The sequence below is a fragment of the Anser cygnoides genome, chromosome 3 (genome assembly GCF_040182565.1).
Source record: "Anser cygnoides isolate HZ-2024a breed goose chromosome 3, Taihu_goose_T2T_genome, whole genome shotgun sequence".
In the NCBI taxonomy this organism is placed as follows: Eukaryota; Metazoa; Chordata; class Aves; order Anseriformes; family Anatidae; genus Anser; species Anser cygnoides.
Window position 1 is genome coordinate 9011889 of NC_089875.1, and position 15892 is coordinate 9027780.

The 15892-nt window shown below is 42.2% G+C and overlaps 1 protein-coding gene across 14 annotated transcripts in view; it reads right to left on the reverse strand.

Annotated features, from left to right (window-relative positions):
* The window catches only part of CCDC85A (coiled-coil domain containing 85A), a 211361-nt gene that overhangs the window by 55180 nt on the left and 140289 nt on the right, over positions 1-15892 (reverse strand). The window contains exons 3-4 of one of the 14 annotated variants that reach the window (XM_066995443.1): positions 14526-14602; positions 9167-13399 (exon numbers count right to left, since the gene is read on the reverse strand). The exons of 12 other annotated variants lie outside the window; for them this stretch is intronic. In XM_066995443.1, the coding sequence (XP_066851544.1) occupies positions 14565-14602 (38 nt within the window). In that variant the 3' untranslated portion in view covers positions 9167-13399; positions 14526-14564. Of the gene's footprint in view, positions 1-9166; positions 14603-15892 lie in introns of those variants that run through there. One more of the 14 variants, XM_066995442.1, reaches the window with a different exon arrangement.

The window sequence follows — 15892 nt, forward strand, 5'->3', positions numbered from 1 at the left end:
AAGGAATACTGCCTATAAACTATGCCTGGCACTTCTCCGCTGTCCTTCTGCCCTTCACAAGGCTTTACGATTCCTGCTGACACTCCCCACCTGGGAAATCTCCAATCTGGGAAAGGATTTTCTTTTGGTTTCCCTAATGAAATGTAAAGAATATAGAAGGAAAAAGAAGAAAAAACACACACACACGCCACAAAATCAATTGCTTTACTTAATTCTCAGTAGTCAAGTGTTTTGGGGTGCTTCATGCATAAAAGCTTTTTTGGCTTCCAGATTGAGAACCAAAGCTCCCACTCAACCACGTCAGCCACTTCAGGTGCAGAGACGGAGTGATTTCATGCACAACAGAGTTGTTCCAGACTTCTTTGGGATTTCCAAGACAGACATTCATCACTTCTTTACAAAATTGTTGCCATCCCTTTGTCATTCAGTTGGCAAAAGCTAAAGCGAAACATATAGAGTTAAGTGCAAACCTTGTTGTCTTATATAAAAATTAAGCCTAGTCTGTCACACCAAACACTTCTGCAAGAGAGCTAGTTTGATCATCCTCCATCCAAACTTTCCTAGAGCGGTCATAGGATCCTGTCTAAAGCAGAGTAACAACTCTTAGTGTCTCCTCTAGTACCAACAATAAGCTTCTGTTTTAAATCTATGATGAGATTCAGCCTTATTCAAAAAAATCCCTACTATTCACAGTAATAAAAAGATAAACTTTTAGTTATTTATGTTGTCAAGAAAGTGAAAACTGAAGAGAAACTATGGCTGCATTTGCAAAAGCAGACAGCAAAACATGTTGCACTATTGAGAGCAAAGCCAATGCTGGGTGGTTCTGAAAGAATTGTGCTTTGAGCTCCTGAGCAGTAGGGCAGAACATCGGCAGGAAGCATGGGCAGCCCCCGTGCTGGGGAGAACGGCGAACAGGTCTCCCATTTGGCCCAGGTGGTTCCCCTAGGTCCATGCAGTGCTGTGTATGTACCAGTAGAGCCAAAGGAGGAACATTTCTGAGAGCCAGTGAGGAATCCGCGTAGGTCTAGCTGCTGAGGAAGATGAAGACAGCTGTTTTGACCTGAGACATTTGTCTAGTATGAAACAATTTTTCCGTAACAGAAGTTTGATGACTTGACACTCCCAAAGTCAGTATTGAGAACATTGCTTTATGACTTACACTGAGCATAAAGCTTAGTCCTTGAAAACAAACCCATGTTTACTGCAACATCAACATTCATTCACATTTTACACTGTTTTTTTTCCAAGGGTGAAGGCTGAGATGCCAACAGCCCTTTAAGGAAACTGTCTGTTCCATGACCACAGTTGTTCATCAGCCAGTCCAGCCAGATATAAGTATGCAAGTCCAAACGCTGATCATCCTGATAAATCCAAGATGACAGATATCAAAACAGGGAGACTTACAAAGAATAACCACAATGGATTTTTATCAAGCAGAACATTTGCTGCTTTGCTGCTCTGCAGGGCTAGTTATCTAAAATTTATAGCAATCAGCGGTGAGCAGCTCTGAGGGCACTGCCGCTGTTCTCAGGTAATCAGAGTACGGGGAGTTGCAGTCACCTGATAGTTACTCACTTTCCCAGCCACAAGAGGCAGAGATCTGCTATAAGATGTGTTTTGAAATTGCTTAGCTCTGTATTTTCTAAAGATGTGTTGTGACATCTTCAACACAGAAGACAGCATTTCCAAGAGAAAAAGCAGCTCAGAGAAGGGACTTTTTCCCAGAAAGGAAATCATCTCAGATCTCTTCCATCCTCAGCAGGCAGGTTTGCTTGTAACTAAGCCTATTTTCTCCTCCAAAAATGTAATGCTGAAGGGTGGCAGGGTACTGGGAACAAACAGGGGCAAGAAGATGAGATAAGAGATATTTGTGATCAAGAGAATAAATAGGTGTTGTGATGACAGAAGAGCAGAGTTTCTCTTCACTTTGCGAAGAACCTTGGAAAAACTGATTTTCTTGGTCTTCAGGACTTCAAAAACAAGTAGAAAGAATCTCAGCTTAATATTTCAGCCTTGTCCCTGACAGTATTTATGACTGACTCAAAAGATGTTTTTTCCAATCACTTCCTTTATAAAAAGAAAAAACACTGTGCTCTTTCCGAAGGCTAAAAATCCAGGTAATAACCCAGACTGACCCTGCTCATCCCACAAACAATGAGAAGAGCCTTGCTTGCAAAGTCTAGCTTTTTATCTAAAAATAAAGAAATACACTGAGCCTCTGCTTTTGTTAGCTAAGACAGCGCTGAGCCCTTCTGCCACCCTGGAACTGCATGAGAGCCTGTGTGAAGCAGGATTATGTAACAACCTCTGGCCACAGCAAAGCCATTGGCTCACCAGATGTATGTAGGGTAAGGACCAAAGCCACTAAGCACCTGAAAATTGTCACTTAAGTCCAACACATAGGTGCTAGCGAGACTGTCAAAGCCTTTACTCTGTGCTGCCTAACTCCATGGATTTCCAAACCCTGTTGACACCGATGCTTCCATCAGTAGACAACTGCAAGTGCAATGCCTGATGCTGCTGAGCTGTTCAACTGCTGAGCTGTTTCTTGCCCTGCCAAGGTCAACGTGCATTGGTCACCTACAGGATCCAATGCACATCGTCAGCTCATTTTGTATATTCAGGATTACCAGAATGAGATTTCCAGTACAGACTGGCTGTATACATTTACATAGATTAAGGAACCCACTAAGGAAACAGTACAGTTATTTTCAAATCCCCACAGTGCCAGAGTCAACCCCACGTCTCTTGTACAGCAGCAGAAACCCCCAAGACCCATGCCACTGGGCATTTGCCCTCCAGAGAGCCAACATCCACCGCATGGCTGTCTGTCTGTGAGAGAGGATGGCTCTGACATACTCCTCCCCTCTGCATCCTGCACTGGATTCTCCCCAGAGCTTTCCAGTCTTTGATAATGCCAGCCCTGGTTATTCCCCTAGCAGCTGAAAGGTAAGTGCAGGTACATAACTCAGGGCTGCAAACCCCATAGCTGAGCGAGCCCAGGTGTGGGCACAGCACGATGAGTGGGCTCCCTGGCAAGGCTGAGGCTGGAAACTGCAGAGGGTAGGAGAGGACCACGTGGGAGTGACCTAGGCACAGCTCAAGTCATCCCCTGAGAGCATGAAAGGGTAAGACCAGTGACTTGGCTGAACCAACATGAAGGCAGCTATAAACATCTTTTGCAGTGTAGTGTGCCACTAGACATGGGGAAAACATCTCTGGGGGAAAAAGGGGAGCATTCTGGTTGTGAAAGGCACAACTTTAAAATCTCTATTTTTGAGGGATTTTTTAAAAAAACGTTTATCGATTGTATAAGAGATTCCAAGGGGTACAAACAGGTGATAACATGAATAATCCATCAAAAACGAATTCCGCGTGTTTTTTCTGCAGTTTTAAAGGTAATAAATCATCAAATCAACAGCACAAGACCACAGCTTCTAGTCCATGCATGAAGCAGCATTTAATCATGGTAAATTTAGCTGTGCCTTTTATTGAACTGACTGCAGTCTCTGGCCAGCTAGTAGAACCTGCATAGGTTTTCACATTATATTCCTCAGAGCTCAAAATAAATCAGAAAGTCGAGAAAGTCGCAGCTTCATGGATCTACTGGATTTTTAGAAAATGACCAAACCTTTCCAACTACCGAACTTCTCAGCAAAGTTGAGGTAGGTCTGAGGACTAAAGTTCAAGGCAAATCTCCCCTGATCCCCCATGGCTTTGGCAGAGCAATCATATTAAGGAAGGAAGAGTTAATTTCATCTCCATGCAATCCAGAAGATTTTGTTTGCTTATTTCGTAGAATCATAGAATCATTAGGGTTGGAAAAGACCTTCATGATCATCTGATCCATCTATCACCCTACTACCAGCGTCACCCACTAAACCATGTCCCTAAGCACCAGGTCCAAATTTGCTGTGGGGTCTTTTTGGTTGTTTTCTGTGGTGGTCTTAAAAAAAAAAAAAAAAATCTGAGAGTCTATATCAATAGAAAAGAACTGAATCATAGGCATACAGTGCAGCTACATCCTCTTCCTCTAGAAATCAATGGCAGTATTTCTACAAGAGGATCAAACTGTGTACAATCAATTTCTCATTCAAATCCCTTTCTCCTTCCTACCAAAAATGAAATAAAAGCAATTTCAGCATTTTCTAAATCCCCCTGTCCCTCCTCCCCATGGTTTCCTGGCCATTCTTTTCTTGAGGAATCCCCTGTTTGTGTTCTAAAGGATGCATTACGTGTGCCTAACTGTGCTCAGCTTTTATTCCAGCCCCAGCTGTTTCCTTCATTACACACACATGGATTTGTCCTACTTCAATTACTGTGGGAAGCAAAGTTTTAGGCAAAAAGTTGAATATTCAAGTATGACACGTGGCTGTGGAAAACAGGCAAATCAGTTGGCTTTTTCAGTCTGATATATTAAGAAAAAACAAGCTTTAAACAGAAAAGCCTCTGATAAATTTAGAAATGCTTGATTTCATCTACATGGAGTTACAAGGCTTTTCATCTACTGCAAGATTTTGATCACTTTTCCTCTTACCCTGTGCTGCCTCGTAGAAGTTCATTTGGCTTTCTTCATGCCTATTCACAGGCCAGCTGTGCAGAAACAGGAGTCAATGGGAGTCTGCGCTGACTTTAACCTCATCTGAAGGGACAAAAATAGCTGCAGCACAGCAGAACCCCATCTGAAGGCTGCACAATCCTGTACATCCCACTCTCCACACCTTCAACAGCAACCATCACCACCACATTTCTCTACCTAGTTCTAGTTTCCTGAAAACCAGTGAAACAATTCATACAATTCCTTGGTGTAAGAGGAAAAAGCTCCAAACCACATGGCCAAAATCCCATCCACAGTAATTGTGACTTTTAATATTTTAATATACCACTGAGTAAAATCTGCATTTCCTCGAGAAGTCATCTTATCCGTGTGCCATCATCTCCCAGGCAAGCAAACACTGCTGGCCTTTTGCTGTAACCAAAGCAATGGCAAAAGGAAATAGGCAAAACATCTTTCCAGTTTCCAGAAACATAATCAGTTCACAACATAACAGCTTGAGTGCTACACACATACAGTTATTCTTTTGAAGCATTAGACATAGCCTGGCGTACAGCAAGAATGTCTCACAGAGGTTTGTAATACTAATTTTTTGCACAGAGCAGGCCTTATTTCCGGCCCTCAGTATAGTAATAGACTGGCAACATTCTTGTATTAATCCTACTTTCTCTTCTACTTGTTGACTCTCAGCCTGTATATTTGAACAGCTACAATATAATCTATGCGTTAACACGCTTGTGCTTGACCTGTCCCTTTGAAACACAGACTTAAAATTTCCTAAAGAAGTAGCTCACATCCTACCTGGAGGTTTGTACGACAGCATATACACTGCATGGAAGGAAGAGGGTGCAAGGTGAATATTGCCCACACCTGTTTATTTTCCTGTGAAAGCAGGTCCACGTGGTGTCTTGGAGATTTGATCAGCAGCAAGCACATCAAGATCCTACCGCAGAAGTTTAAAATAGTGTGCCTATGGCATTTTTACATGTTAGTTAAATGGGGCCTCGCATCTATGCAACATCTAATTCAACAACTATCGAGCAATGCACAACAATCTCTATAACTGAAATTAATCCATTGCTTTTACTTTAATTAATCTGATACAACTATCCATCTGTATATCTATTATCGTATTTACACAGTTGAGTGAACATTTTCAACTTGATTTAAACTGAAGCAAGTGGTCCCCTAAGTTAATAAATATTGCCATGTAAGGGTACACACAAAATGAATCGTCGGTTTCTTCCCTCAGTCAGTTAACAGGGTTTTTTGTTTGTTTCCAAGGGCTAAGGCACAGGCACACACAGGGACTTCATGCTGCCACAAATGAAGACTGTACATTAATCAGACAGCACTCTGTCATTTAAGTGGCTGCTAGACAAGGACTAAACAAGAGGAACCAGGAGGAATTCCTACATCCCCATCTTGCTACAAAAAATACTCCACCCACTATCAAAGGTGGATCAAGGGTAAGCAAGCATTTTAGAGTCTCATCCCTTTAGCCACTTGCAGATTTACAGCAATACACTTCCGTATTGGTGTGGGTGAAAGGCAGCCTTCAGGAGAACAGGCGCAGTGCTGCCTGAACGACAAAGTCACACCGCGTCTGGATAGGATCCCAAGTTTCTCTGACAAACTGTATTGGAGAGACAGAAGACACACACACTGATCTTTTTCCAGCATGCAAAAGAAGTTCATCCTATTTCTTCCTAGGCTTCACCCAACATACTACAGGCACCAAAAAACGTGGCACAGAAAGCATGAAGCGGTGCCTCCACAGGCACTGCCACCCTCCCTCGCTGCGTTGTGCTGCAGGAAGAAAACACGAGGCCAGACCTTTCCTCTTTTTGAGGATTCTGGTCAACATTATCTATGGTTTGACCTACATAAGCTTTTGAAATGCCCAAAGCATAGTTTCTAAGCCCAGATTTAATTAAAGTTTACTTATCAACATGGTCTGAACTTTAGGTGTTCTTCAGCTCCCTGAAGCACATGATTTCTTGCAGTGCCAGGTCTAATGAAGAATACTTCGCCCTTTAAAAGACCAAGTCCTCAAGTCAGCAAAAGCTGCTTTTGTACTGGCAAGGAGGAAGACACAGGAAAGTTTACGCAGGTCAATAGCACCACTTCAGCACAGCAGGTTACAGCCAGACAGAAAGGACCACAATGCAGGGCCAAAGATAGAAGGCTCTGCACATGGAAGCAGCAGATGCAGTATGTTAAAAAGGCTGCAGCCAAACACATCTACTAAGCTACATTTTACTTCAGACTAACATGCATTGTTCCTGGCCTGATGGATCATTCTGATTACACTGACACGCACATCACTAAGCCTTTAAGCAGCTCTACCATGGTGAAAGAACAACACAGTGAAAGCCATCTGGATCTTCCACTGGAAATCTTGATTAGACCCTTACGTACTGCTGGACTCAATCTCTCTGCCATATTGCTGAATCTGTCCAATTTCGCGGCTGAATCTTAAGTAAAATGCAGCCAGATTAAAGCAGGCAGAGAAAATTTTGCACTTCAAAGGGAAAGAGCTGACAAACTTTTAAGAGTACATATTGTTGTAGCAACAAATTATAAGAGAACTTAAGCAGCAAACCTGAGAATCCAAATAATTGGATTACCCCCATTCTTACCAGCAGATAGTCTAAATTGTGTTTGTAGAAGGAGACAAGAGACCGTCTGCCCTGTATAACAGATAAAATACTTTACAGTGCTAGTTTCTCTATCAATGTTAGTCAATTACTTGCTCTACTGTAATTGCTTTTTTGGCAGCAATAATCAAAGGACTCCTAGTAGTGGCTTTCAGAAATTAAGATTAATTTAGTTAAAAGTGGGTAGGAAACATATTTTGCTGTCTCCTTTTTTAAGTAAGAAAGCTCAGGTCCAGTAGCAGAGTCCTTCAGCTAACACAGACTTTTCACAGATGTCATGACAGCCATTGTTTACAAAATTAATAACGACTTCTGCCTTCCAATATGCAGGGGAATTACAGAGAGCTTTGCTAGAGGAATAGATGGTGTATAAAAAGAAACTCACATTTCTACAGTACCAGCTGCTAGGACTGCTAAAATACGTGCAGTCACACTTCTTCAGTCTCAGTCATTACAGCAGACCTGTGGTAGGCACCATCAAGTTCTCAAGACACCAAAAGCCCCAGACAGCTCTGAGATGCCATGGAAGTAAAAGTCCTGAGCGCCCACTGAGAGCCAGCCAGGGTCAGTGCTACCACAATGGCAGCTACATCATGGCTGTTAGATGCTATAATACATCTATTTTTCATCTGACAGCAGAAGAAGGGAGGTGGGATATCACTTTGATATCTGCAACTGACATAAAAGACCTGCATAGTCTGTAAGAAAACCCTTTGTTTCATTTATCACCCACAAACAGTGACAGATAAGTAGCCATTACCTACAACACTTCTTACAATTTCAAGTTTGGAAATATTGGAGTGCTGGTTGCCCCTATAATCTAATCCTGCTTCCCTGAATCTCCATTTTCTGAAAGCAGGGACGCTGTTAAAAACAGCACAAATTCATCAAAATCCACAGCAGCATGAGCCAACTTTGGGTAACTGGATTATGACATTTTCCTTCCTTAAATCCTTCACTTTGCAATCTCTGCGCTCTTTAGCAGAACTCTGAATCTGCCTAGTTTCTTTTTCACAACACAAAATAAAACAGAAATACAAACTACAAATCCTCTTCTGAGCAACTACAAGACTACCTTAACACGAGTGGCATTTCCCTAGAGACGGCAATCAGCTTCTGAACCCAGTGCCTGCTTTCAGGAGCGAGGGGAAGGAGATCCCGCTCGGTTCGTCCTTCTCTTTCCTTTCCGCTTCCAGCAATTGTGCACTTGCTGCTCCATGAGTAACCCCTCTGGGGAACAGAGTTCTCTGCCCCCATGCTCCCCAGACACAGCCAAGAGAGCTGCTTGCTCTCTCCTTTCCTGGAGACTGAAGATGCTTCACCCTCCATTGTGTTTTCTGAGGTTTACAGATCAGAGTTTGGTTCGGCGTTTACAATGCAGCACAGAGGAAACCTGACGTGCTTCCCTGGCTCCTAAAACAAGCAAGGAGTCATTTATTCCAGGCGCCAACCGGAGCTTCACGTGTTGGCTTCATACAGCCTGCCCATACTGCTAGGAGGCATGCTAGGAGATTTTCTGGCAGTTTGTCTTCCAAAGTCTGCTCAGCCCCATCTCTGTGCGCTCAAGCTGTCGGCTCCTGGATAACCTCGCTGCTGGAAAGCAGCAGGGCAGCACAAGGCCCCCCACGGTCAGCCTGGCACCAGTCCAACCCTGGAGCATTCCCAGGAGTCACAGGTAACACGGGTGATGCTCACCATGTAGCCACATCCTGAACTTACTTTCCTTCACGGGGACCACACAAATCAGCATCCCTCCTCTCCCACCACTATGTAAGAAGTAGCTTTAGAACTGTGTAACTCCATGCAAGAAATATCTCCGCCCAATTTTTAGGAAGAAGTTTAACAGGCTCTAGCCTCCTACTCCTTTTCTCTCATGCTAGATAGCAGCCTAGCAATGTACAAAGTTCCCTGGTTCTTATGTTCCTCTAACTTTTTCAACTATGTCATGGTCTTAAACCTTAGAGACATTTTCAGTTTTCTTCTTGGTATATAGACTAAGGTGTTGCTAGTTTGTATTTTTTAAATGCACGCTCATGACTCAAGCTTCATCTGGCTCAGGCACAAGAAACGCCATCACTTGGCAAGCGTATTCAAGGAACTGAAGGCAAAACACAAGATGCACCAGTTACCGCGTGTATAGTCTGGACACAGTGTTAGAGGATTCTGTGTTTACTGACTGTCAGTGATATCCCACGAGTTCAGACTAAAAGTAATATGACGGGGACATCCCACGAGTTCAGACTAAAAGTAATATGATGGGGACTGCACCTTGATGTGCTGACCCTTTCAAAATACCTGGGAGTTGTTTTGAGAAACTATTTTAATTTTTCATACAATTATCACTGTTTGTTTTTTTTTTAGTACACCCCTTACATTTTTAACTAGTTGTGTTTTTTTATTTTTTTATTCAGGGGTTCACAGTTTAATTTCCTGACCATCATCCAGTAAAAGTTTAAAATGACAAAAATATGATAATCCCATGCCTTTTTTTTTTTTTAAATAATTGGTTGTTTTTTTATAAATACATTAGGAATGTTTTTACAGGAGAAAATTATATGGCTCTGCAAAAAAAAATTTTTTTTTAAAGCAAAGATATTTAGACAAGTGCTACATCAGAAAAAGCACCATATGTTCCCATATTTCAGCATTAAAGACAAAACACCTGTTAAATGAAAAGCAATAAAGTTTTTCCCCACAAGCTACTGCCCCAAGAACTTAAGAACATGCACTTATTTCAAATACCATATAATCAGACCAATCTAATTAAGAAGGAGATAATTAAAAGACTAGCAGGTTGCTAAATCACGCGTAGAACACACAACCTGACGTTTGCTCTAGTTTACAAGTAAGATTAAAATAGTAACGGTGCCAGTGTTCCTTTAATCTCTGGACAAGTTTCAACCATCAAATTGCACTCAGTCCACAGTTCAGCATAAGAAGTGCCATTAAAAACTCAATACTGGGATGGCAGGAAGCTGCTGTAATTGCAGGAACTTCCCACTCTCATGGCAAGAGCTGTTACCGTAGCGCTGTTGTCGCTTATCGCAGGATGGAAACGTTCAGGCTGTCAGTTTGCAATGTCAGAGCCTGGTTCCCCACCGAGTGGGCATCACGACAAAGCTTTAAAATCCTGGACTGAATTCCAGTCGGTGCCATTTACAGTTTCCAGAAGTGACCACGCTACAGTTACTTTGTGCTGGAAGCCTCCATCTTTTGGCAGACAGTGAGAACATCACCCAGCCTGCCTCAAACCCAGCCACTCCTGCATGTGACTTCGGGAAACATTTCAAGCTGCAGGACTTGAAGGATAGCAGCAGCAACCATCTACCTGCTAGAAGTGAGTCCACTGGAAGAAGAAGGCATTCAGCCAGAAGTCTCAAAAATGCACTAGTTCACCAAGATCCTATCTCCCACTTCTGCCAAGTCACGCAGATGTTCATACTCTGAGGCCTGTCAGGGAGATCTGTATCTCACTAGCACTTCCCCTGTTCCCTGGCACGTTTCCTGACACACTATGGATTGACACTAAGGGTAAAAAGGAACATCTTGCCACAATACTCCCCCCTCTCACCCCCCCCCTTTTTTTTTTTTTTTAAAGTGAAAGAGCTTTCTTTTTCAATTTTATTTTGACGAAAGATGAATATTCCTTTTGATTGCACCTGACTAGTTGACTAAAATCCCCAGCTGGTAACACCTCAGATTCATATCAGCATCTTTATTTCCTAAATGAAGATGACTACAGCTACACACCCATCTTGCAACATTAAAAACGTGCCAAAAGAAAAAAGGCAGAAAAATTTCCTTAGTACAGCTATCACAGCACTCCATTTTTTCCTCAGTTTGGATTTACTGCAAGTCACTATGTTGAACGAGAGATTTCAGACACCCTGTAAATGCAAGAGATGCATTAACATCATACAGGTTGCCTGCTGCACACACACAAAAAATTAAAAATAGCTTTGATCCCCACTGGCCTGGTTAGCATAATTCATGAAATTCAGGAAGGAAGGAAACAGGTTGCCTTGAGACTTGATTTTGAAAGGAAACACATTGGAAGTGTTTGTATCAAGCTAATTGTTCGCTAAGGTGTTTTCTAGGCACATGAGTAACCTCAGCCCCAGTTCTTATGCCGCACTCAAAACAGGCTGAGAAAGAAGCTGTTAGAAAACTGGTATGATGCAATGGAATAACCAGTAGCTAAAATGCAGGAAATCTGGATTTAAGGTTTAGCTGGTGGCTGATTGATCCTGTCTTGTCATTTGTTCAGCCCATTGTTTGTTCATGCACAAGGTGAAGATCACAATATTTGCTTCCTTGGTAAATTGTTTTGAGAACTACTGGTAAGTTGTAAATAACATCCAGGCACTTCCAACAGGTGTAAGAGCTTACTCAGGTTGACAGCACATCCACAGCTCTTTGCAGGTATCGAGGTCTCAGCTCCACAAGACCATCATGCCTGTATCAGTTCTCTTTGTGAGGATCAGAAACCGCGTCTGACTGCCACCGCTGCAGGAGGGTTGTCATCAGGCAGGGCCCCTCCAGCCAGCTGAACCCACGCGACTCCGTCCTCAAACGCCACCTCCAGCCCTTCCTCTCATTTCAAGCAAGACTTCAGTTCAACATCATGATTCCTCCAGTGAGAGATGTCAGCTGTCTTCTGCCACTTCCCAACATCTTGTTTCCATCACCTTACTCTAGCCCCAAATTAAACTCCTCCCTACCAAGAAGTATTTGCTTTTAAAACTCTGATCATGCCCAGCCTCTAAACTGCAGAACTGAGGTAGTAAAAAAAAAAAAAGGAAAACCCAAAAGAATGAGCTGCTTAAATGAAGAACCACAAATAGTATGCATTCTTCTAACTTCACACACGGAAAAAAGCCAACATTTAAAAAAATAATCACTTTTGCACATGATCACATGATCTAATAATTATTCTCATGTTAAGAATAAAGATAATCAATATTAAGAGAACCATTAGAAAGTTTAAATATGAGAATTCCACAATTTCACACCAAGGCCTGCTGCTCCTTGACCGTCAGTAGCTGACTTTGATGTGTCCTGTGCCTTACAAGCAGTCTTCTGGGTCCCCCTTCCGCTGATTTCCAGGAGGAGCTGGCACGTGGCTCTCACAAAGCCTGCACTTTGCTCATTTGATCCAATTGCTCTCCACCAGGTTGTCCCAGACTGACATCTGTCTGTCCAGCAGCTGTAGATCAGAAAAACTCCTCGTGCAGAACGGAAGCCCAGTCAGCAGAGAGTCACTTGGGAGCAGGGGGAAGCACAGGACGACACAGACCAGAATCCGTTCAGCTTTGGGCACAACCCAGAAGCAGCTGCCAGGAGCTCATCAGGGAGCAGAGGACAGGCACACAGAAGGACAAATGCTTGTCTGCTCCTGCGGGACCAGGGCAACAAACACCTCCTCTCTGCAAGCCCATTACCCCAGGCACTCCCCGCCTGGCAGCGCGATGCCGCACAGCCCACTGGGCAGCACAGCCCCACGCCAGCTGAATCCTCGGGCCCCTCAGCAGACCTGCACCTGGACTGAGCCCTGAGCTACAAACACATCTGGGTTGCTAGAAGGGACAGTGCCTACATCAGGAGAGAATGGTCATGCAACCTGTAAGTCAAAGAACTACTTCTAATTTACACCATTAAAATAGAGAAACTTATGTTTGCTTATATGCAACAAGCATCTCTGGGTGTGGAAAAAATTGAGTGTTCTCAGATTTGTACTCCCCAAATTCCCAATCAGATTCCTGGAGCAGTAAAGGAAGTGTCTCTCCAGAACCCTTCCCAGTGCATTTCACTGAACAGAACAGGACACAGATTTAGTACTTAGAAACCTCTGTATCAACAGCCATGCTAGCAAGACCAGTCAAGCCACTGGCTGGTTTACACTTCATCTGGCTCACACAACTGCTCACCCCCCGAGGCACCTGGATACTGCACTGCTGGTAAGGACACAGGCACTATAAGACTCAAGTGTTTGGAATGAAGATGCTTCTGGTTCCCTGGGAAACAGCATTTCCTAACAGACTGAACACGAACATTATCCGAATTCTTCTCGCTCCAGACAGCGACAATCTACTAATCACTTTCCTCTCCCATTCCAGGCTTTTTCCTCTGAGTTTCAATAGACTACTGCTTCCTCTGCATCATGATGCAATTCTGGGCTGCGCTACAAGAACAAATTAATTAAATTTTAACAAAACTAAAAGCACTCGATTAAAAATGATAAAACTGAGAGGGAGTGTCATCTGACTGCACCTGGTCAACACCTTGTTTCTCTAGTAACAGACAAAAAATACCCCAAACCTCACGTTAGATTATTATATGTAGGATTGACACCTAACATCAGTTTACTGAAAAAAATACATCTGCTAAGTGCACCTCAGTCAAATGCAGGACAGAACCAAGATTTGCTACACTACGAGTACAGAACTTTTCACATTGATAAATTTAACAGATATTTTGCCCTCAAAGAAAAAAAAGCTGTTTCTCTTTCAAACATCCTTCATTAATCCTTCAAATATTGATTTTTCAAATGGATATCAGAATCATCTCTTGATTTTGTTAGAGGTAAAAAAAAGAAGTATTAAAATAAAAAGCACCACCAGGCAACAGAGCTTGAATAGAATATGTTGCCCAGGAAACTGACTCCTAGCTTCAGTGCCTACGGTACACATTCCCAGGTGGCAGTTGATAAGCATTGACTTGTCTTTTAAGTACAATGAACTGTTCAATTTGGGTGGCTGTAGAGTAATAAGGAAAGAGGGTAAGGCAAGTCCTTTTGAGCTACATCTCTGTTTAGACTTCCCTAAGTATCTTTTCGGTACTCCATGAGTCTACAACTGGATATAACTGCAGTAGTGTGATCAATACAAAGAGTTAGAAATATCCAACTCATTCTTATCAAAACCAGGATGATGGAGTTGCTTGAGAGGATAAAACTCTGAGCCATGCTTCCGAAATAGCCTGATCAGTCAGTTCCATGCTGGCAGGCAATCCAGCAATTCATTTTTATCAGCTTGAGTTCAACTTTTCAGTACACTCTAAGAGACAAGCAATCTTTCAATTTTATTATTTCTATAAAGGAGGTAAAATATGCAAATAGCAATGCCTGACTGCTGAAATTAGGATTAATTTTAAATATGCTCAGGATGCTTTTTGTCCTCCCCAAAATATTCATGTGCTATGGTAGCAAGCAGTCAACATGTAGGATTTAGCATTATTGATTGGAACATAGATCATGTGCCAAGTTCCAACAACAAGGAATAAATCAAAGAGTTCTTTAGCACCTGTACCTGGAGGAGACATTGATTCTGGTATCTTCTGCTGTTTAGTTAAGACTGCAGAGCCTTTGGTCTTGGTGGTTGGAGATCTGGTTAGGAAAAAAAACCGTTGTTGGAATGCTTTGCTTTTATTTGCATTAAATCCGTTTTCTTTATGGATTTAATGATACTGCAAAAGCCTGAAATTCAAAGTTAAGTTAAAGTTACAAAAACCTTTAAAACAGCCACAAGGAAGCAAGATGAACTACAGTAAGAGGCAAGGAACTTCATTCAGGGCACTGCAGGGACACGGGTATTTAGGCATCTTGCTTTGTTCTAGGGATCCAATCTCAGTACAAGTCATGTGCCCAACAAGGAGTGAAGTGCAAAATACTCGGATCTGAGCCAATTTTCAGGTTCTGCTTCACATCTTTCATATGCTCACGCTTGATGCATTCATCTGCCTTCAGTGAAGCATTTTTTTCTTCCTCACAATCAAACAGTACTTTTAGAGACCCACCTCAATGTCATCAGTAATGTTTTCTAACCACAAAAATCATAAGATGGATTTTTAACATCATTAGGATTCATCCACTGTAAAACAAGATTGGACTCAGCAGCCAAGAGGGGATGTGGGTCACCAATCAATGCTTTTCTCCAGGCTTATCTAACTTCATATAGAAGTACGCTACACAGTGATGAATCAGACCTGTACCCTTTGTCAAAAGCATGTGTTTTTTTTCCCCTTCAAATCCCAGTTACAAATACATGTTCCAAAAGCCTACAGGAAGCATTGATCAATGCAAATTTTTACCACTCACACGAAGATAGGAGAGATGCAGTGAAATAAATACAGTGACCTTTGAGGCCAAACATTTGAAAGAAATGTCTCACTACTGATCAAATAAGGTATTTTTGGATATCTGTTTGATGTAACAGGCATAAAAGCCCTGGAATAATTTGGCTAACCTTGAGAAGGTACCAAAAAAAAAAAGGTTCAGTACTGTTGCTTACCACATGGCTCACTGTGATCTCCTGGATGTAACACATCTGTTATTCATGACAGGGCTTGAACACTGTTGTATTTGATTAGCCTAAATAACCACTTAAATAATGATACGGACTTCTTCAAAACAATACTATAAATCTTGTAACCATTTTTCCCTTATGTAACCTGACCTATCTGTACTAATTCACAGCAAAGTAAAAAATAAAAGGTCAAAGAAACATTTAACTTGCTAAAGTATACAAGTGGAAAACTGCTAGCCCCCTCCTCTCACCAAGGATGCAGAGATAATGCAAATAAGCCCAAAGTTTTACAGCAGAACTGACAAGCTGAACTAAGACTACTTGTTATTCACAGGCTTTATGTAACTGTTCATCTCTTAGGACAACCTACC